At 56.1% G+C, this 21,833-nt stretch overlaps 1 protein-coding gene across 1 annotated transcript in view; it reads right to left on the bottom strand.

Moving 5' to 3' along the window:
• Positions 1–21,833, bottom strand: part of LOC115107847 (clathrin coat assembly protein AP180-like) — a 46,429-nt gene that overhangs the window by 17,706 nt on the left and 6,890 nt on the right. The window contains exons 3-6 of the mRNA XM_065008817.1: positions 21,332–21,407; positions 696–798; positions 472–565; positions 19–130 (exon numbers count right to left, since the gene is read on the bottom strand). Coding sequence (XP_064864889.1) covers positions 19–130; positions 472–565; positions 696–798; positions 21,332–21,407 — 385 coding nt within the window. The remainder of the gene's footprint in view (positions 1–18; positions 131–471; positions 566–695; positions 799–21,331; positions 21,408–21,833) is intronic.

Genomic DNA, 21,833 nt, shown 5'->3' with positions numbered 1-21,833 from the left:
ATGACATGTCTAGCTCACCTAATAGATTGATGACCCCATCGTTGTAGGAGGCAAACAGCTTGACCAGATCCTTGAAGAGCAGCAGGAACGCTGCGTTGATGATAGGGTTATTCAGCTCCTTGGGGTGGACCTGGGAGAGAGAGAGAGAGACCTTTCAAAAGTGTTTTATTCATGTAGTTCAACAGAAGATGAATTCAACTCCAGCAAAATTCTGCTGTACTAAAACATTGTACACCCCCACAGAAATATCAGGCTCAATAGAACAGATAGCATCATTGCTATTGAGCGAGAGAGAGAGAAAGAGAAAATGTAACACAGGAAAATAAACAACAGGTAAACAGTAATCTTTGTGACCTGACATAGTACAGTGGTCAGCTTATTCACAAATGACCAAAGGACCACAGACAGACAGATAGACAGGCAGGCAAACAGTTGTAAACAGATCAATGATAAACAGCATGTCCAACTCACATCAAACTCCAGCAGTGTGTCGATCTGGGTCTGCAGGACGGGCATGCCTTTTAACAGCTTGTCTGGAGCCATTGTCCTCATCACCCCTTCAGCACTGTGGAGGAAACACACAGGGGAAACCATCACGAGGGCCTCATGGATGAGGTCAATTACAAAATGTCCTCAATGACGAGGTGAATGACAGGTGGGCCTCAGTGACGAGGAGAGACAGGGAAGTGACTGACCCCTTCTTGACTTTGGTGAAGTCGAAAGCCATCTGGCGATAGGCAAAGGCCCTCTCATTGAGGTAGCGGCCGTAACGTCTGATGAACGTAGACATGTCATAGCCTAGAGAAAGAAGAGAGCACCACATTCATGTCACACCAAAGGTAAAGCTCCTGATGAAATGTAAAGGCCCTTCTGTTTTGCAAGTCGTGTATCTGATTGTAGGGGAGTTTTGAAGAGGATTGAAGGGGAGGGTTGCAGTAGCTCTTTTTTTTGTTTACGTTAGGATGAGAGACAGTACGATGAGACAGGGGATCTATAATGAGACCAGGGCAAGACACTGGTGACAAGCGCAGGAAATCGCAATCAGAGGCAGGAAGCAGTTTAGTGTGCGTGTGAATGTGCGTGCAAGAGTGCATGGATGTGTGTACAGATGTAGGAACTCAATTTGAGCCAGTTTGCTACAGCAGGAAAATAATCCTGCAGCAACAGGAAATGTGAATTATTATGTGGAATATAATTAATGGACATTTTGTTAGGGGTTGATACTTGATTTTCCCTTACGAAAATGTATGAAATTTCAAAGTGGAAATTATAAACTTTAGAAGCCTTTTTAAACCTCAAATACACTACAAGTTTGAAATGTCCAGCATTGCAGGAAAGTTCTCCTGCAACAGGGTGATCTTGTTGTGGTTCTTAATGTTTTCCCCCATAATCCTGGACTATCAGACCACCATTTTATTACGTTTGCAATCGCAACAAATAATCTGTTCAGACCCCAACCAAGGATCATCAAAAGCCATGCTATAAATTCTCAGACAACCCAAAGATTCCTAGATGCCCTTCCAGACTCCCTCCACATACCCAAGAACGTCAGGGTACAAAAATTGGTTAACCACCTGACTGAGGAACTTAATTTAACCTTGTGCAATACCCTAGACGCAGTCGCACCCCTAAAAACAACAAAACATTTGTCATAAGAAACTAGCTCCCTGGTATACAGAAAATACCCGAGCTCTGAGGCAAGTTTCCAGAAAATTGGAATGGAAATGGCGCTACACCAAACTGGAAGTCTTCCGACTAGCTTGGATAGACAGTACCGTGCAGTATCGAAGAGCCCTCACTGCTGCTCCATCATCCTATTTTTCCAACTCAATTGAGGAAAATAAGAACAATCCAAAATGTATTTTTGATACTGTCGCAAAGCTAACTAAAAAGCAGCATTCCCCAAGTGAGGATGGCTTTCACTTCAGCAGTAATAAATTCATGAACTTCTTTGAGGAAAAGATCATGATCATTAGAAAGCAAATTACGGACTCCTCTTTAAATCTGTGTATTCCTCCAAAGCTCAGTTGTCCTGAATCTGCACAACTCTGCCAGGACCTAGGATCAAGAGAGACACTCAAGTGTTTTAGTACTATATCTCTTGACACAATCATGAAAATAATCATGGCTTCTAAACCTTCAAGCTGCATACTGGACCCTATTCCAACTAAACTACAGAAAGAGCTGCTTCCTGTGCTTGACCCTCCTATGTTAAACATAATAAACGGCTCTTTATCCACCGGATGTGTACCAAACTCACTAAAAGTGTCAGTAATAAAGCCTCTCTTGAAAAAGCCAAACCTTGACCCAGAAAAAAATATATAAAAAATATTTTAAAAAATATATATAAAAAAAAAAATATATATATATATATTTTTTAAATCGGCCTGTACCAAAACTCCCATTCCTCTCAAAAAATTTAGAAAAAGCTGTTGCGCAGCAACTCACTGCCTTCCTGAAGACAAACAATGTATACGAAATGCTTCAGTCTGGTTTTAGACCCCATCATAGCCTTTTAATGGCGTCAGACCGAAGCTCTGCATCTGTCCTCGTGCTCCTAGACCTTAGTGCTGCTTTTGATACCATCGCCCACCACATTCATTTGGAGAGATTGGAAACCCAAATTGGTCTACACAGACAAGTTCTGGCCTGGCTTAGATCTGATCTGTCAGAAAGATATCAGTTTGTCTCTGTAGATGGTTTGTCCTCTGACAAATCAACTGTAAATTTCGGTGTTCCTCAAGGCTTTGTTTTAGGACCACTATTGTTTTCACTATATATTTTACCTCTTGGTAATGTCATTCGGTGAAGCCCCAAAATTGCACTCCCTGGAACCCTGTGTTTAAGACATAAGGAAGTGGATGGCGGAAAATGTTCTACTTTTAAACTCGGACAAAACAGAGATGCTAGTTCTAGGTCCCAAGAAACAAAGATCTTCTGTTGAATCTACACATTAATCTTAATGGTTGTGCAGTCGTCTCAAATAAAACTGAAGGACCTCGGTGTTACTCTGGACCCTGATCTCTCTTTTGACGAACATATCAAGACTGCTTCAAGGATAGCTTTTTTCTTCTAGGTTAGACTACTGCAATGCTCTACTTTCCGGCTACCCGGATAAAACACTAAATAAACTTCAGTCAGTGCTTAACACGGCTGCTAGAATCTTGACTAGAACCAAACCTTTTTATCATATTACTCCAGTGCTAGCCTCTCTACACTGACTTCCTGTTAAGGCAAGGGCTGATATCAAGGTTTTACTGCTAACCTACAAAGCATTACATGGGCTTGCTCCTAACGATCTCTCTGATTTGGTCCTGCCGTACATACCTACACGTACGCTACGGTCACAAGACACAGGCCTCCTTATTGTCCCTAGAATTTCTAAACAAGCAGCTGGAGGCAGGGCTTTCTCCTATAGAGCTCAATGTTCATGGAATGGTCTGCCTATCCATGTGAGAGACGCAAACTCGGTCTCAACCTTTATTTATTGGAGACTCATCTCTTCAGTAGGTCCTATGATTGAGTGTAGTCTGGCCCAGGAGTGTGAAGGTGAACGGAAAGGCACTGGAGCAACGAACCGCCCTTGCTGTCTCTGCCTGGCTGGTTCCTCTCTCTCCACTGGGATTCTCTGCCTCAAACCCTATTACAGGGGCTGAGTCACTGGCTTACTGCTCTTCCATGCCGTCCCTAGGAGGGGTGCATCACTTGAGTGGGTTGAGTCTGATGTTATCTTCCTCTCCGGGTTCGTGCCCTCTATTGGTGTGGGGGCTGTGCTTTGGCACAGTGGGTGGGGTTATATCCTGCCTGTTTGGGCCTGTCTGGGGATATCATTGGACAGGGCCACAGTGTCTCCCGACCCCTCCTGTCTCAGCCTCCAGTATTTATGCTGCAATAGATTATGTGTCGGGGGGCTAGGGTCAGTCTGTTATATCTGAAGTATTTCTCCTGTCCCCAGTCCACCTGGTCATGCTGCTGTTCCAGTTTCAACTGTTCTGCCTGCGGCTATGGAACCCTGACCTGTTCACGGATGTGCTACCTGTCCCAGACCTGCTGTTTTCAGCTCTCAAGAGACAGCAGGAGCGATAGAGATACTGACCTGAGCCAACTGACATTTACTCCTGAAGTGCTGACCTGTTGCACCCTCTACAACCACAGTGATTATTATTATTATTTGACCCAGCTGGTCATCTATGAACATTTGAACATCTTGGCCATGTTCTGTAATAATCTCCACCCGGCACAGCCAGAAGAGGACTGGCCACCCCTCATAGCCTGGTTCCTCTCTAGGTTTCTTCCTAGGTTCTGGCCTTTCTAGGGAGTTTTTCCAAGCCACCGTGCTTCTACACCTGCATTGCTTGCTGTTTGTTGTTTTAGGCTGGTTTTCTGTACAGCACTTGGTGTAAGAAGAGATTTATAAATACATTTGATTGATTGAATGATTGATTAAGATACCACATCTGTACACGTACAGTACTATGTTTCGCGTGTGCACATTGCATGCTTGCTACTGTTCATTATGCAATTAAAAGGCCAGCAATTTCTTCTCTTTCCAGATGGCCCGTCTCCTCCGGTCTCCTCCTGTCTCCTTCAAATCCCTCCTCTCATCCTGTCTCTGCCTCTCCTCCTGTCTCTGCCTCTCCTCCTGTCTCTGCCTCTCCTCCTGTCTCTGCCTCTCCCCCTGTCTCTGCCTCTCCTCCTGTCTCTGCTTTATAAATACATGTGATTGATTGATTGATTAAGATCCCACATCTGTACACGTACAGTATTATGTTTCGTGTGTGCACATTGCATGCTTGCTCCTGTTCGTTATGAAATTATAAGGCCAGCAATTTCTTCTCTTTCCAGATGGCCCGTCTCTTCCTATCCTCCTGTCTACTCCGCCTCTCCTCCCTCTCCTCCTGTCTCCGCCTCTCCTCCTGTCTCTTCTTCTCTCCGCCTCTACTCATGTCTCTTCTTCTCTCCGCCTGTCTCTTCTTCTCTCTGCCTCTCCTCCCGTCTCTTCTTCTCTCCGCCTCTACTCCTGTCTCTTCTTCTCTCCGCCTGGCTCTTCTTCTCTCCTGTCTCTTCTTCTCTCCTGTCTCCTGCCTCTCTCTGCCTCTCCTCCCGTCTCCGCCTCTCTCTGCCTCTCCCCCGTCTCCGCCTCTCTCTGCCTCTTCTCCCGTCTCCGCCTCTCTCTGCCTCTCCTCCCGTCTCCGCCTCTCTCTGCCTCCTCCACTCTCTGCCTCTCCTCCCGTCTCCACTCTCTGCCTCTCCTCCCGTCTCCACCTCTCTCTGCCTCTCCTCCCGTCTCCGCCTCTCTATGCCTCTCCTCCCGTCCCCACCTCTCTATGCCTCTCCTCCTGTCTCTTCTTCTCTCCTCCTGTCTCCGCATCTCTATGCCTCTCCTCCTGTCCCCGCCTCTCCTCCTGTCTCTTCTTCTCTCCTCCTGTCTCTTCTTCTCTCCGCCTGTCTCTTCTTCTCTCCGCCTGTCCTCCTGTCTCTTCTTCTCTCCGCCTCTCTTTCTGTCTCTTCTTCTCTCCTCCTGTCTCTTCTTCTCTCCTCTTGTCCTCCTGTCTCCGCCTCTCTATGCCTATCCTCCCGTCTCTGCCTCTCCTCCTCTCTCCTCCCGTCTCCGCCTCTCTCTGCCTCTCCTCCCGTCTCCTCTCCTCCCGTCTCCGCCTCTCTCTGCCTCTACTCCCATCTCCGCCTCTCTCTGCCTCCTCCTCTCTCTGCCTCTCCTCCCGTCTCCGCCTCTCTATGCCTCTCCTCCCGTCTCCGCTTCTCTCTCCTCTCCTCCCGTCTCCGCCTCTCTCTGCCTCTACTCCCGTCTCCGCCTCTCTCTGCCTCCTCCTCTCTCTGCCTCTCCTCCCGTCTCCGCCTCTCTCCGCCTCTCCTCCTGTCTCTTCTTCTCTCCGCCTCTCCTCCTGTTTCTTCCTCTCTCTGCCTCTCCTCCAGTCTCTTCCTCTCTCTGCCTCTCCTCCAGTCTCTTCCTCTCTCCGCCTCTCCTCCTGTCTCTTCCTCTCTCCGCCTCTCCTCCTGTCTCTTCTTCTCCCCGCCTCTCCTCCTGTCTCTTCTTCTCCCCGCCTGTCTCTTCTTCTCTCCTCATGTCTCTTCTTCTCTCCTCCTGTCTCTTATTCTCTCCTCCTGTCTCTTCTTCTCTCCTCCTGTCTCCGCCTCTCTCTGCCTCTCCTCCCGTCTCCGCCCCTCTCTGCCTCTCCTCCCGTCTCCGCCTCTCTCTACCTCTCCTCCCGTCTCCGCCTCTCTCTACCTCTCCTCCCGTCTCCGCCTCTCTCTGCCTCTCCCCCCGTCTCCGCCTCTCTCTGCCTCTCCTCCCGTCTCAGCCTCTCTCTGCCTCTCCTCCCGTCTCCGCCTCTCTCTGCCTCCGCCTCTCTCTGCCTCTCCCCCCCGTCTCCGCCTCTCTTTCTCTCCCCGTCTCCGCCTCTCTCTGCCTCTCCTCCCGTCTCCGCCTCTCTCTGCCTCCGCCTCTCTCTGCCTCTCCCCCCGTCTCCGCCTCTCTTTCTCCCCCCGTCTCCGCCTCTCTCTGCCTCTCCTCCCGTCTCCGCCTCTCCCTGCCTCTCCTCCCATCTCCGCCTCTCCCCCCGTCTCCGCCTCTCTCTGCCTCCGCCTCTCTCTGCCTCTCCCCCGTCTCCGCCTCTCCCTGCCTCTCCTCCCGTCTCCACCTCTCCTCCCGTCTCTTCTTCTCTCCGCCTGTCTCTTCTTCTCTTCGCCTCTCCTCCTGTCTCTTCTTCTCTCCGCCTGTCTCTTCTTCTCTCCTGTCGCTTCTTCTCTACGCCTCTCCTCCTGTCTCTTCTTTCTCCGCCTCTCCTCCTGTCTCTTCTTCTGTCCGCCTCCGCCTCTCTCTGCCTCTCCCCCCGTATCCGCCTCTCTCTGCCTCTCCTCCCGTCTCTGCCTCTCCTCCCGTCTCCGCCTCTCTCTGCCTCTCCTCCCATCTCCGCCTCTCTACGCCTGTCCTCACGTCTCCGCCTCTCTACGCCTCTCCTCCTGTCTCTTCTTCTCTCCGCCTGTCTCTTCTTCTCTCCTCCTGTCTCCACCTCTCTCTGCCTCTCCTCCCGTCTCCACCCCTCTCTGCCTCTCCTCCCATCTCCGCCCATCTCCGCCTCTCCGCCTGTCTTTTCTTCTCTCCTCCTCTCTCCGCCTCTCTCTGCCTCTCCTCCCGTCTCCACCCCTCTCTGCCTCTCCTCCCATCTCCGCCCATCTCCGCCTCTCCTCCTGTCTTTTCTTCTCTCCTCCTGTCTCCGCCTCTCTCTGCCTCTCCTCCCGTCTCCGCCTCTCTCTCCTCTACTCCCGTCTCTGCCTCTACTCCCGCCTTTCCTCCCGTCTCCGCCTCTCTCTACCTCTCCTCCCGTCGCCGCCTCCGCCTCTCTCTACCTCTCCTCCCGTCTCCGCCTCTCTCTGCCTCTCCTCCCGTCTCCGCCTCACTCTGCCTTTCCTCCCGTCTCCGCCTCTCTCTGCCTCCGCCTCTCTCTGCCTCTCCTCCTATCTCTGCTTCTCCCCCCGTCTCCGCCTCCCTCTGCCTCTCCTCCCGTCTCCGCCTCTCTCTGCCTCTCCTCCTGTATCTACTTCTCTCCGCCTCTCCTCCTGTCTCTTCCTCTCCTCCTGTCTCTTCCTCTCTCCACCTCTCCTCCTGTTTCTTCCTCTCTCTGCCTCTCCTCCCGTCTCTTCTTCTCTCCACCTCTCCTCCTGTCTCCTCCTGTCTCCGCCTCTCTCTGCCTCTCCTCCCGTCTCCGCCCCTCTCTGCCTCTCCTCCCGTCTCCGTCTCTCTATGCCTCTTCTCCTGTCCCCGCCTCTCGTCCTGTCTATTCTTCTCTCCGCCTCTCCTCCTGTCTCTTCTACTCACCTCCTGTCTCTTCTTCTCACCTCCTGTCACCGCCTCTCTCTGCCTCTCCTCCCGTCTCTGCCTCTCCTACCCTCTCCTCCTCTCTCTGCCTCTCCTCCCGTCTCTGCCTCTCTTTGCCTCTCCTCCCGTCTCCGCCTCTCTCTACCTCTCCTCCCGTCTCCGCCTCTCTCTGCCTCTCCCCCCGTCTCCGCCTCTCTCTGCCTCTCCTCCCGTCTCAGCCTCTCTCTGCCTCTCCTCCCGTCTCCGCCTCTCTCTGCCTCCGCCTCTCTCTGCCTCTCCCCCCCGTCTCCGCCTCTCTTTCTCTCCCCGTCTCCGCCTCTCTCTGCCTCTCCTCCGTCTCCGCCTCTCTCTGCCTCCGCCTCTCTCTGCCTCTCCCCCCGTCTCCGCCTCTCTTTCTCCCCCCGTCTCCGCCTCTCTCTGCCTCTCCTCCCGTCTCCGCCTCTCCTGCCTCTCCTCCCATCTCCGCCTCTCCCCCCGTCTCCGCCTCTCTCTGCCTCCGCCTCTCTCTGCCTCTCCCCCGTCTCCGCCTCTCCCTGCCTCTCCTCCCGTCTCCACCTCTCCTCCCGTCTCTTCTTCTCTCCTGTCTCTTCTTCTCTCCTGTCTCCTTCTCTCCGCCTCTCCTCCTGTCTCTTCTTCTTTCCTGTCTCTTCTTCTCTCCTGTCTCTTCTTCTCTCCGCCTCTCCTCATGTCTCTTCTTCTTTCCTGTCTCTTCTTCTCTCCTGTCTCTTCTTCTCTCCGCCTCTCCGCCTGTCTCTTCTTTCCTGTCTCTTCTTCTCTCCTGTCTCTTCTTCTCTCCGCCTCTCCTCCTGTCTCTTCTTCTCTCCCGTCTCTTCTTCTCTCCGCCTCTCCTCCTGTCTCTTCTTCTCTCTGCCTCTACTCCTGTCTCTGCCTCTTTCTGCCTCTCCTACCCTCTCCTCCTGTCTCTTCTACTCACCTCCTGTCTCTTCTTCTCACCTCCTGTCCCCGCCTCTCTCTGCCTTTCCTCCCGTCTCTGCCTCTTTCTGCCTCTCCTACCCTCTCCTCCTCTCTCTGCCTCTCCTCCCGTCTCTGCCTCTCTTTGCCTCTCCTCCCGTCTCCGGCTCTCTCTACCTCTCCTCCCGTCTCCGCCTCTCTCTGCCTCTCCCCCCGTCTCCGCCTCTCTCTGCCTCTCCTCCCGTCTCCGCCTCTCTCTGCCTCTCCTCCCGTCTCCGCCTCTCTCTGCCTCTGCCTCTCTCTGCCTCTCCCCCCCGTCTCCGACTCTCTTTCACTCCCCGTCTCCGCCTCTCTCTGCCTCTCCCCCCGTCTCCGCCTCTCCCTGCCTTTCCTCCCGTCTCCGCCTCTCTCTGCCTCCGCCTCTCTCTGCCTCTCCCCCCGTCTCCGCCTCTCCCTGCCTCTCCTCCCGTCTCCACCTCTCCTCCCGTCTCTTCTTCTCTCCGCCTGTCTCTTCTTCTCTTCTTCTCTTCGACTCTCCTCCTGTCTCTTCTTCTCTCCGCCTGTCTCTTCTTCTCTCCTGTCGCTTCTTCTCTACGCCTCTCCTCCTGTCTCTTCTTTCTCCGCCTCTCCTCCTGTCTCTTCTTCTCTCCGCCTCTCCGCCTGTCTCTTCTTCTGTTCGCCTCCGCCTCTCTCTGCCTCTCCCCCGTATGCGCCTCCTCTGCCTCACCCCGTATCCGCCTCTCTCTGCCTCTCCCCCGTCTCCACCTCTCTCTGCCTCTCCCCCCGTCTCCACCTCTCTCTGCCTCTCCTCCCGTTTCCGCCTCTCCTCCCGTCTCTTCTTCTTTCCGCCTCCCCGCCTGTCTCTTCTTCTCTCCGCCTGTCTCTTCTTCTTTCCTGTCTCTTCTTCTCTCCTGTCTCTTCTTCTCTCCGCCTCTCCTCCTGTCTCTTCTTCTTTCCTGTCTCTTCTTCTTTCCTGTCTCTTCTTCTCTCCTGTCTCTTCTTCTCTCCGCCTCTCCTCCTGTCTCTTCTTCTCTCCCGTCTCTTCTTCTCTCCGCCTCTCCTCCCGTCTCTTCTTCTCTCCTCCTGTCTCTTCTTCTCTCTGCCTCTACTCCTGTCTCTTCTTCTCTCCGCCTCTCCTCCAGTCTCCGCCTCTCCTCCAGTCTCCACCTCTCGCTGCCTCTCCACCTCTCGCTGCCTCTCCACCTCTCGCTGCCTCTCCACCGCTCTCTGCCTCTCCCCCCCGTCTCCGACTCTCTTTCACTCCCCGTCTCCGCCTCTCTCTGCCTCTCCCCCCGTCTCCGCCTCTCCCTGCCTTTCCTCCCGTCTCCGCCTCTCTCTGCCTCCGCTCTCTCTGCCTCTCCCCCCGTCTCCGCCTCTCCTGCCTCTCCTCCCGTCTCCACCTCTCCTCCCGTCTCTTCTTCTCTCCGCCTGTCTCTTCTTCTCTTCTTCTCTTCGACTCTCCTCCTGTCTCTTCTTCTCTCCGCCTGTCTCTTCTTCTCTCCTGTCGCTTCTTCTCTACGCCTCTCCTCCTGTCTCTTCTTTCTCCGCCTCTCCTCCTGTCTCTTCTTCTCTCCGCCTCTCCGCCTGTCTCTTCTTCTGTTCGCCTCCGCCTCTCTCTGCCTCTCCCCCAGATGCGCCTCCCTCTGCCTCACCCCGTATCCGCCTCTCTCTGCCTCTCCCCCGTCTCCACCTCTCTCTGCCTCTCCCCCGTCTCCACCTCTCTCTGCCTCTCCTCCCGTTTCCGCCTCTCCTCCCGTCTCTTCTTCTTTCCGCCTCCCCGCCTGTCTCTTCTTCTCTCCGCCTGTCTCTTCTTCTTTCCTGTCTCTTCTTCTCTCCTGTCTCTTCTTCTCTCCGCCTCTCCTCCTGTCTCTTCTTCTTTCCTGTCTCTTCTTCTTTCCTGTCTCTTCTTCTCTCCTGTCTCTTCTTCTCTCCGCTCTCCTCCTGTCTCTTCTTCTCTCCCGTCTCTTCTTCTCTCCGCCTCTCCTCCCGTCTCTTCTTCTCTCCTCCTGTCTCTTCTTCTCTCTGCCTCTACTCCTGTCTCTTCTTCTCTCCGCCTCTCCTCCAGTCTCCCTCCTCCAGTCTCCACCTCTCGCTGCCTCTCCACCTCTCGCTGCCTCTCCACCTCTCGCTGCCTCTCCACCGCTCGCTGCCTCTCCACCTGTCTCTGCCTCTCCTCCTGTCTCTGCATCTCCTCCCCTCTCTGCCTCTCCGCCTGTCTCTTCTTCTTTCCTGTCTCTTCTTCTCTCCTGTCTCTTCTTCTCTCCTGTCTCTTCTTCTCTCCGCCTCTCCTCCTGTCTCTTCTTCTTTCCTGTCTCTTCTTCTCTCCTGTCTCTTCTTCTCTCCGCCTCTCCTCATGTCTCTTCTTCTTTCCTGTCTCTTCTTCTCTCCTGTCTCTTCTTCTCTCCGCCTCTCCGCCTGTCTCTTCTTTCCAGTCTCTTCTTCTCTCCTGTCTTCTTCTTCTCTCCGCCTCTCCTCCTGTCTCTTCTTCTCTCCCGTCTCTTCTTCTCTCCGCCTCTCCTCCTGTCTCTTCTTCTCTCCTCCGGTCTCTTCTTCTCTCTGCCTCTACTCCTGTCTCTGCCTCTTTCTGCCTCTCCTACCCTCTCCTCCTGTCTCTTCTACTCACCTCCTGTCTCTTCTTCTCACCTCCTGTCCCCGCCTCTCTCTGCCTCTCCTCCCGTCTCTGCCTCTTTCTGCCTCTCCTACCCTCTCCTCCTCTCTCTGCCTCTCCTCCCGTCTCTGCCTCTCTTTGCCTCTCCTCCCGTCTCCGCCTCTCTCTGCCTCTCCCCCCGTCTCCGCCTCTCTCTGCCTCTCCTCCCGTCTCCGCCTCTCTCTGCCTCTCCTCCCGTCTCCGCCTCTCTCTGCCTCCGCCTCTCTCTGCCTCTCCCCCCGTCTCCGCCTCTCTTTCACTCCCTGTCTCCGCCTCTCTCTGCCTCTCCCCCCGTCTCCGCCTCTCTCTGCCTCTCCTCCCGTCTCCGCCTCTCCCTGCCTCTCCTCCCGTCTCCGCCTCTCCCTGCCTCTCCTCATGTCTCTTCTTCTTTCCTGTCTCTTCTTCTCTCCTGTCTCTTCTTCTCTCCGCCTCTCCGCCTGTCTCTTCTTTCCAGTCTCTTCTTCTCTCCTGTCTCTTCTTCTCTCCGCCTCTCCTCCTGTCTCTTCTTCTCTCCCGTCTCTTCTTCTCTCCGCCTCTCCTCCTGTCTCTTCTTCTCTCCTCCGGTCTCTTCTTCTCTCTGCCTCTACTCCTGTCTCTGCCTCTTTCTGCCTCTCCTACCCTCTCCTCCTGTCTCTTCTACTCACCTCCTGTCTCTTCTTCTCACCTCCTGTCCCCGCCTCTCTCTGCCTCTCCTCCCGTCTCTGCCTCTTTCTGCCTCTCCTACCCTCTCCTCCTCTCTCTGCCTCTCCTCCCGTCTCTGCCTCTCTTTGCCTCTCCTCCCGTCTCCGCCTCTCTGCCTCTCCCCCGTCTCCGCCTCTCTCTGCCTCTCCTCCCGTCTCCGCCTCTCTCTGCCTCTCCTCCCGTCTCCGCCTCTCTCTGCCTCCGCCTCTCTCTGCCTCTCCCCCCCGTCTCCGCCTCTCTTTCCTCCCTGTCTCCGCCTCTCTCTGCCTCTCCCCCCGTCTCCGCCTCTCTCTGCCTCTCCTCCCGTCTCCGCCTCTCCCTGCCTCTCCTCCCGTCTCCGCCTCTCCCTGCCTTTCCTCCCGTCTCCGCCTCTCTCTGCCTCCGCCTCTCTCTGCCTCTCCCCCCGTCTCCGCCTCTCCCTGCCTCTCCTCCCGTCTCCACCTCTCCTCCCGTCTCTTCTTCTCTCCGCCTGTCTCTTCTTCTCTTCTTCTCTTTGCCTCTCCTCCTGTCTCTTCTTCTCTCCGCCTGTCTCTTCTTCTCTCCTGTCGCTTCTTCTCTACGCCTCTCCTCCTGTCTCTTCTTTCTCCGCCTCTCCTCCTGTCTCTTCTTCTCTCCGCCTCTCCGCCTGTCTCTTCTTCTGTCCGTCTCCGCCTCTCTCTGCCTCTCCCCCCGTATGCGCCTCCCTCTGCCTCACCCCCCATATCCGCCTCTCTCTGCCTCTCCCCCCGTCTCCACCTCTCTCTGCCTCTCCCCCCGTCTCCACCTCTCTCTGCCTCTCCTCCCGTTTCCGCCTCTCCTCCCGTCTCTTCTTCTCTCCGCCTCTCCTCCGTCTCTCTTCTTCTTTCCGCCTCCCCGCCTGTCTCTTCTTCTCTCCGCCTGTCTCTTCTTCTTTCCTGTCTCTTCTTCTCTCCTGTCTCTTCTTCTCTCCGCCTCTCCTCCTGTCTCTTCTTCTTTCCTGTCTCTTCTTCTCTCCTGTCTCTTCTTCTCTCCGCCTCTCCTCCTGTCTCTTCTTCTTTCCTGTCTCTTCTTCTTTCCTGTCTCTTCTTCTCTCCTGTCTCTTCTTCTCTCCGCCTCTCCTCCTGTCTCTTCTTCTCTCCCGTCTCTTCTTCTCTCCGCCTCTCCTCCCGTCTCTTCTTCTCTCCTCCTGTCTCTTCTTCTCTCTGCCTCTACTCCTGTCTCTTCTTCTCTCCGCCTCTCCTCCAGTCTCCGCCTCTCCTCCAGTCTCCACCTCTCGCTGCCTCTCCACCTCTCGCTGCCTCTCCACCTCTCGCTGCCTCTCCACCGCTCGCTGCCTCTCCACCTGTCTCTGCCTCTCCTCCTGTCTCTGCATCTCCTCCCCTCTCTGCCTCTCCGCCTGTCTCTTCTTCTTTCCTGTCTCTTCTTCTCTCCTGTCTCTTCTTCTCTCCTGTCTCTTCTTCTCTCCGCCTCTCCTCCTGTCTCTTCTTCTTTCCTGTCTCTTCTTCTCTCCTGTCTCTTCTTCTCTCCGCCTCTCCTCATGTCTCTTCTTCTTTCCTGTCTCTTCTTCTCTCCTGTCTCTTCTTCTCTCCGCCTCTCCGCCTGTCTCTTCTTTCCAGTCTCTTCTTCTCTCCTGTCTCTTCTTCTCTCCGCCTCTCCTCCTGTCTCTTCTTCTCTCCCGTCTCTTCTTCTCTCCGCCTCTCCTCCTGTCTCTTCTTCTCTCCTCCGGTCTCTTCTTCTCTCTGCCTCTACTCCTGTCTCTGCCTCTTTCTGCCTCTCCTACCCTCTCCTCCTGTCTCTTCTACTCACCTCCTGTCTCTTCTTCTCACCTCCTGTCCCCGCCTCTCTCTGCCTCTCCTCCCGTCTCTGCCTCTTTCTGCCTCTCCTACCCTCTCCTCCTCTCTCTGCCTCTCCTCCCGTCTCTGCCTCTCTTTGCCTCTCCTCCCGTCTCCGCCTCTCTCTGCCTCTCCCCCCGTCTCCGCCTCTCTCTGCCTCTCCTCCCGTCTCCGCCTCTCTCTGCCTCTCCTCCCGTCTCCGCCTCTCTCTGCCTCCGCCTCTCTCTGCCTCTCCCCCCGTCTCCGCCTCTCTTTCACTCCCTGTCTCCGCCTCTCTCTGCCTCTCCCCCCGTCTCCGCCTCTCTCTGCCTCTCCTCCCGTCTCCGCCTCTCCCTGCCTCTCCTCCCGTCTCCGCCTCTCCCTGCCTTTCCTCCCGTCTCCGCCTCTCTCTGCCTCCGCCTCTCTCTGCCTCTCCCCGTCTCCGCCTCTCCCTGCCTCTCCTCCGTCTCCACCTCTCCTCCCGTCTCTTCTTCTCTCTGCCTGTCTCTTCTTCTCTTCTTCTCTTTGCCTCTCCTCCTGTCTCTTCTTCTCTCCGCCTGTCTCTTCTTCTCTCCTGTCGCTTCTTCTCTACGCCTCTCCTCCTGTCTCTTCTTTCTCCGCCTCTCCTCCTGTCTCTTCTTCTCTCCGCCTCTCCGCCTGTCTCTTCTTCTGTCCGTCTCCGCCTCTCTCTGCCTCTCCCCCGTATGCGCCTCCCTCTGCCTCACCCCCATATCCGCCTCTCTCTGCCTCTCCCCCCGTCTCCACTCTCTCTGCCTCCCCCCGTCTCCACCTCTCTCTGCCTCTCCTCCCGTTTCCGCCTCTCCTCCCGTCTCTTCTTCTCTCCGCCTCTCCTCCCGTCTCTTCTTCTTTCCGCCTCCCCGCCTGTCTCTTCTTCTCTCCGCCTGTCTCTTCTTCTTTCCTGTCTCTTCTTCTCTCCTGTCTCTTCTTCTCTCCGCCTCTCCTCCTGTCTCTTCTTCTTTCCTGTCTCTTCTTCTCTCCTGTCTCTTCTTCTCTCCGCCTCTCCTCCTGTCTCTTCTTCTCTCCCGTCTCTTCTTCTCTCCGCCTCTCCTCCCGTCTCTTCTTCTCTCCTCCTGTCTCTTCTTCTCTCTGCCTCTACTCCTGTCTCTTCTTCTCTCCGCCTCTCCTCCAGTCTCCGCCTCTCCTCCAGTCTCCACCTCTCGCTGCCTCTCCACCTCTCGCTGCCTCTCCACCACTCGCTGCCTCTCCACCTCTCGCTGCCTCTCCACCTCTCGCTGCCTCTCCACCTCTCGCTGCCTCTCCACCTCTCGCTGCCTCTCCACCGCTCGCTGCCTCTCCACCTGTCTCTGCCTCTCCTCCTGTCTCTGCCTCTCCTCCCCTCTCTGCCTCTCCGCCTGTCTCTTCTTTCCAGTCTCTTCTTCTCTCCTGTCTCTTCTTCTCTCCGCCTCTCCTCCTGTCTCTTCTTCTCTCCCGTCTCTTCTTCTCTCCGCCTCTCCTCCTGTCTCTTCTTCTCTCCCGTCTCTTCTTCTCTCCGCCTCTCCTCCTGTCTCTTCTTCTCTCCTCCGGTCTCTTCTTCTCTCTGCCTCTACTCCTGTCTCTGCCTCTTTCTGCCTCTCCTACCCTCTCCTCCTGTCTCTTCTACTCACCTCCTGTCTCTTCTTCTCACCTCCTGTCCCCGCCTCTCTCTGCCTCTCCTCCCGTCTCTGCCTCTTTCTGCCTCTCCTACCCTCTCCTCCTCTCTCTGCCTCTCCTCCCGTCTCTGCCTCTCTTTGCCTCTCCTCCCGTCTCCGCCTCTCTCTGCCTCTCCCCCGTCTCCGCCTCTCTCTGCCTCTCCTCCCGTCTCCGCCTCTCTCTGCCTCTCCTCCCGTCTCCGCCTCTCTCTGCCTCCGCCTCTCTCTGCCTCTCCCCCCGTCTCCGCCTCTCTTTCCTCCCTGTCTCCGCCTCTCTCTGCCTCTCCCCCGTCTCCGCCTCTCTCTGCCTCTCCTCCCGTCTCCGCCTCTCCCTGCCTCTCCTCCCGTCTCCGCCTCTCCCTGCCTTTCCTCCCGTCTCCGCCTCTCTCTGCCTCCGCCTCTCTCTGCCTCTCCCCGTCTCCGCCTCTCCTGCCTCTCCTCCCGTCTCCACCTCTCCTCCCGTCTCTTCTTCTCTCCGCCTGTCTCTTCTTCTCTTCTTCTCTTTGCCTCTCCTCCTGTCTCTTCTTCTCTCCGCCTGTCTCTTCTTCTCTCCTGTCGCTTCTTCTCTACGCCTCTCCTCCTGTCTCTTCTTTCTCCGCCTCTCCTCCTGTCTCTTCTTCTCTCCGCCTCTCCGCCTGTCTCTTCTTCTGTCCGTCTCCGCCTCTCTCTGCCTCTCCCCCGTATGCGCCTCCCTCTGCCTCACCCCCATATCCGCCTCTCTCTGCCTCTCCCCCGTCTCCACCTCTCTCTGCCTCTCCCCGTCTCCACCTCTCTCTGCCTCTCCTCCCGTTTCCGCCTCTCCTCCCGTCTCTTCTTCTCTCCGCCTCTCCTCCCGTCTCTTCTTCTTTCCGCCTCCCCGCCTGTCTCTTCTTCTCTCCGCCTGTCTCTTCTTCTTTCCTGTCTCTTCTTCTCTCCTGTCTCTTCTTCTCTCCGCCTCTCCTCCTGTCTCTTCTTCTTTCCTGTCTCTTCTTCTCTCCTGTCTCTTCTTCTCTCCGCCTCTCCTCCTGTCTCTTCTTCTTTCCTGTCTCTTCTTCTTTCCTGTCTCTTCTTCTCTCCTGTCTCTTCTTCTCTCCGCCTCTCCTCCTGTCTCTTCTTCTCTCCCGTCTCTTCTTCTCTCCGCCTCTCCTCCCGTCTCTTCTTCTCTCCTCCTGTCTCTTCTTCTCTCTGCCTCTACTCCTGTCTCTTCTTCTCTCCGCCTCTCCTCCAGTCTCCGCCTCTCCTCCAGTCTCCACCTCTCGCTGCCTCTCCACCTCTCGCTGCCTCTCCACCTCTCGCTGCCTCTCCACCGCTCGCTGCCTCTCCACCTGTCTCTGCCTCTCCTCCTGTCTCTGCATCTCCTCCCCTCTCTGCCTCTCCGCCTGTCTCTTCTTCTTTCCTGTCTCTTCTTCTCTCCTGTCTCTTCTTCTCTCCTGTCTCTTCTTCTCTCCGCCTCTCCTCCTGTCTCTTCTTCTTTCCTGTCTCTTCTTCTCTCCTGTCTCTTCTTCTCTCCGCCTCTCCTCATGTCTCTTCTTCTTTCCTGTCTCTTCTTCTCTCCTGTCTCTTCTTCTCTCCGCCTCTCCGCCTGTCTCTTCTTTCCAGTCTCTTCTTCTCTCCTGTCTCTTCTTCTCTCCGCCTCTCCTCCTGTCTCTTCTTCTCTCCCGTCTCTTCTTCTCTCCGCCTCTCCTCCTGTCTCTTCTTCTCTCCTCCGGTCTCTTCTTCTCTCTGCCTCTACTCCTGTCTCTGCCTCTTTCTGCCTCTCCTACCCTCTCCTCCTGTCTCTTCTACTCACCTCCTGTCTCTTCTTCTCACCTCCTGTCCCCGCCTCTCTCTGCCTCTCCTCTCCGTCTCTGCCTCTTTCTGCCTCTCCTACCCTCTCCTCCTCTCTCTGCCTCTCCTCCCGTCTCTGCCTCTCTTTGCCTCTCCTCCCCGTCTCCGCCTCTCTCTGCCTCTCCCCCGTCTCCGCCTCTCTCTGCCTCTCCTCCCGTCTCCGCCTCTCTCTGCCTCTCCTCCCGTCTCCGCCTCTCTCTCTCTGCGCCTCTCCGCCTCTCCTCTCTCTCCGCCTCTCCCCGTCTCCTGCCTCTCTTTCTCCTGCCTCTCCTCCCGTCTGTCTCCTGCCTCTCTCTGCCTCTCCCTCCGCCTCTCTCTGCCTCTCCTCCCTCTCGTTCGCCTCTCTTCTTCTCTCTGCCTCTTCCTCCCGTCTCCGTCTCTTCCTCTCCCTGCTTCTTTCTCTTCTCCGCTCTCCTCCTGCCTCTCTCCTCTCTTCTTCTCTCCGCCTCTCCGCCTGTCCTTCTGTCCGTCTCCGCCTCTCTCTGCCTCTCCCCCGTCTCCCTCTGCCTGCCTCACCTCCGCCTCTCTCTGCCTCTCCCCGTCTCCACTCTCTCTGCCTCTCCCCCCGTCTCCACCTCTTCTTGCCTCTCTGCCTGTCTCTTCTTCTCTTCTTCTCTTCTCTTCTTCTTTCCCTCCTGTCTCTTCTTCTCTCCGCCTGTCTCTTCTTCTTTCCTGTCTCTTCTTCTCTCCTGTCTCTTCTTCTCTCCGCCTCTCCTCCTGTCTCTTCTTTCTTTCCTGTCTCTTCTTCTCTCCTGTCTCTTCTTCTCTCCGCCTCTCCTCCTGTCTCTTCTCTGTCTCTTCTTCTCTCTCCTGTCTCTTCTTCTCTCTCCTGTCTCTTCTCTCTCTGCCTCTCCTGTCTCTCTTCTTCTCTCCGCCTCCTCCAGTCTCCGCCTCTCCTCCAGTCTCCACCTCTCGCTGCCTCTCCACCTCTCGCTGCCTCTCCACCACTCGCTGCCTCTCCACCTCTCGCTGCCTCTCCACCTCTCGCTGCCTCTCCACCTCTCGCTGCCTCTCCACCTCTCGCTGCCTCTCCACCGCTCGCTGCCTCTCCACCTGTCTCTGCCTCTCCTCCTGTCTCTGCCTCTCCTCCCCTCTCTGCCTCTCCGCCTGTCTCTTCTTTCCAGTCTCTTCTTCTCTCCTGTCTCTTCTTCTCTCCGCCTCTCCTCCTGTCTCTTCTTCTCTCCCGTCTCTTCTTCTCTCCGCCTCTCCTCCTGTCTCTTCTTCTCTCCCGTCTCTTCTTCTCTCCGCCTCTCCTCCTGTCTCTTCTTCTCTCCTCCGGTCTCTTCTTCTCTCTGCCTCTACTCCTGTCTCTGCCTCTTTCTGCCTCTCCTACCCTCTCCTCCTGTCTCTTCTACTCACCTCCTGTCTCTCTTCTTCTCACCTCCTGTCCCCGCCTCTCTCTGCCTCTCCTCCCGTCTCTGCCTCTTTCTGCCTCTCCTACCCTCTCCTCCTCTCTCTGCCTCTCCTCCCGTCTCTGCCTCTCTTTGCCTCTCCTCCCGTCTCCGCCTCTCTCTGCCTCTCCCCGTCTCCGCCTCTCTCTGCCTCTCCTCCCGTCTCCGCCTCTCTCTGCCTCTCCTCCCGTCTCCGCCTCTCTCTGCCTCCGCCTCTCTCTGCCTCTCCCCCCGTCTCCGCCTCTCTTTCACTCCCTGTCTCCGCCTCTCTCTGCCTCTCCCCCCGTCTCCGCCTCTCTCTGCCTCTCCTCCCGTCTCCGCCTCTCCCTGCCTCTCCTCCCGTCTCCGCCTCTCCCTGCCTTTCCTCCCGTCTCCGCCTCTCTCTGCCTCCGCCTCTCTCTGCCTCTCCCCCCGTCTCCGCCTCTCCCTGCCTCTCCTCCCGTCTCCACCTCTCCTCCCGTCTCTTCTTCTCTCCGCCTGTCTCTTCTTCTCTTCTTCTCTTTGCCTCTCCTCCTGTCTCTTCTTCTCTCCGCCTGTCTCTTCTTCTCTCCTGTCGCTTCTTCTCTACGCCTCTCCTCCTGTCTCTTCTTTCTCCGCCTCTCCTCCTGTCTCTTCTTCTCTCCGCCTCTCCGCCTGTCTCTTCTTCTGTCCGTCTCCGCCTCTCTCTGCCTCTCCCCCATATGCGCCTCCCTCTGCCTCACCCCCATATCCGCCTCTCTCTGCCTCTCCCCCGTCTCCACCTCTCTCTGCCTCTCCCCCCGTCTCCACCTCTCTCTGCCTCTCCTCCCGTTTCCGCCTCTCCTCCCGTCTCTTCTTCTCTCCGCCTCTCCTCCCGTCTCTTCTTCTTTCCGCCTCCCCGCCTGTCTCTTCTTCTCTCCGCCTGTCTCTTCTTCTTTCCTGTCTCTTCTTCTCTCCTGTCTCTTCTTCTCTCCGCCTCTCCTCCTGTCTCTTCTTCTTTCCTGTCTCTTCTTCTCTCCTGTCTCTTCTTCTCTCCGCCTCTCCGCCTGTCTCTTCTTCTTTCCTGTCTCTTCTTCTCTCCTGTCTCTTCTTCTCTCCGCCTCTCCTCCTGTCTCTTCTTCTCTCCCGTCTCTTCTTCTCTCCGCCTCTCCTCCCGTCTCTTCTTCTCTCCTCCTGTCTCTTCTTCTCTCTGCCTCTACTCCTGTCTCTTCTTCTCTCCGCCTCTCCTCCAGTCTCCGCCTCTCCTCCAGTCTCCACCTCTCGCTGCCTCTCCACCTCTCGCTGCCTCTCCACCTCTCGCTGCCTCTCCACCTCTCGCTGCCTCTCCACCTCTCGCTGCCTCTCCACCACTCGCTGCCTCTCCACCACTCGCTGCCTCTCCACCACTCGCTGCCTCTCCACCTCTCGCTGCCTCTCCACCTCTCGCTGCCTCTCCACCTCTCGCTGCCTCTCCACCGCTCTCTGCCTCTCCTCCCCTCTCTGCCTCTCCTCCCCTCTCTGCCTCTCCTCCCCTCTCTGCCTCTCCACCTGTCTCTTCTTCTTTCCTGTCTCTTCTTCTCTCCTGTCTCTTCTTCTCTCCTGTCTCTTCTTCTCTCCGCCTCTCCTCCTGTCTCTTCTTCTTTCCTTTCTCTTCTTCTCTCCTGTCTCTTCTTCTCTCCGCCTCTCCTCATGTCTCTTCTTCTTTCCTGTCTCTTCTTCTCTCCTGTCTCTTCTTCTCTCCGCCTCTCCTCCTGTCTCTTCTTCTCTCCCGTCTCTTCTTCTCTCCGCCTCTCCTCCTGTCTCTTCTTCTCTCCTCCTGTCTCTTCTTCTCTCTGCCTCTACTCCTGTCTCTGCCTCTTTCTGCCTCTCCTACCCTCTCCTCCTGTCTCTTCTACTCACCTCCTGTCTCTTCTTCTCACCTCCTGTCCCCGCCTCTCTCTGCCTTTCCTCCCGTCTCTGCCTCTTTCTGCCTCTCCTACCCTCTCCTCCTCTCTCTGCCTCTCCTCCCGTCTCTGCCTCTCTTTGCCTCTCCTCCCGTCTCTGCCTCTCTCTACCTCTCCTCCCGTCTCCGCCTCTCTCTGCCTCTCCCCCATCTCCGCCTCTCTCTGCCTCTCCCCCCATCTCCGCCTCTCTTTCCTCCCCGTCTCCGCCTCTCTCTGCCTCTCCCCCGTCTCCGCCTCTCTCTGCCTCTCCTCCCGTCTCCGCCTCTCCCTGCCTTTCCTCCCGTCTCCGCCTCTCTCTGCCTCCGCCTCTCTCTGCCTCTCCCCCCGTCTCCGCCTCTCTCTGCCTCCGCATCTCTCCGCCTCTCCTCCAGTCTCCACCTCTCGCTGCCTCTCCACCTCTCGCTGCCGCTCCACCTCTCGCTGCCGCTCCACCTCTCGCTGCCTCTCCACCTCTCGCTGCCTCTCCACCTCTCGCTGCCTCTCCACCGCTCGCTGCCTCTCCACCGCTCGCTGCCTCTCCACCTGTCTCTGCCTCTCCTGTCTCTGCCTCTCCTCCCCTCTCTGCCTCTCCACCTGTCTCCACCTCTCTCTGCCTCTCCTCCCATCTCCACCTCTCTCTTCCATCTCCACCTCTCTCTGCCTCTCCTCCCGTCTCTGACCTCACCTACCGTCTCTTTCCCCCTCTCTCTGCCTCTCCTCCTGTCTCCGCCTCTCTCTCTCACCTGCTTCCCTCCACAAACATACAGGAAGTGCACTTACCGTGGGAGCCTGTTTTGTCGATAAAGTTGCTGAGGTTGAACAGAGCGGTCCTGGAGGCCAGGTATTGGATGAACCTCTGAGGAAGCAGAATGACAATAAGGCACTGACACTCTGAAACACCTTACAATGAAATAGGCTGATTAAACAAAACCAGAATCGATGAAAAAAAATCAAGACAAATTAGGGCATATTTACTGAAATAGTCAACTACAAATTGAGTGCTAGTATGTTAGTCCAAAATTGAGACTTTATCATTTACAGTGTGTGAAAGCATGTCTTTTGCAATACAGCAACTCAATAAGTAAATATAGCTCCAGACAAACACAATGGTCATTGATGAAACATGAAACCATGTTTCAGAACGAGCTCTAGTCTGCAGCCATACTAATAGCACTGTTTCCAGCACCATGGACAGCCACACTCACAGCTCCCCTGGGATGAATCAAGACAGCCGTGTAGCTGTCCATGGTGCTCAAACAGTCCTAATTGGTTTTATTGTGGT

This window comes from Oncorhynchus nerka, linkage group LG24, assembly GCF_034236695.1.
Source record: "Oncorhynchus nerka isolate Pitt River linkage group LG24, Oner_Uvic_2.0, whole genome shotgun sequence".
Classification (NCBI taxonomy): Eukaryota; Metazoa; Chordata; class Actinopteri; order Salmoniformes; family Salmonidae; genus Oncorhynchus; species Oncorhynchus nerka.
This window is presented reverse-complemented; position numbering and strand designations above follow the sequence as displayed.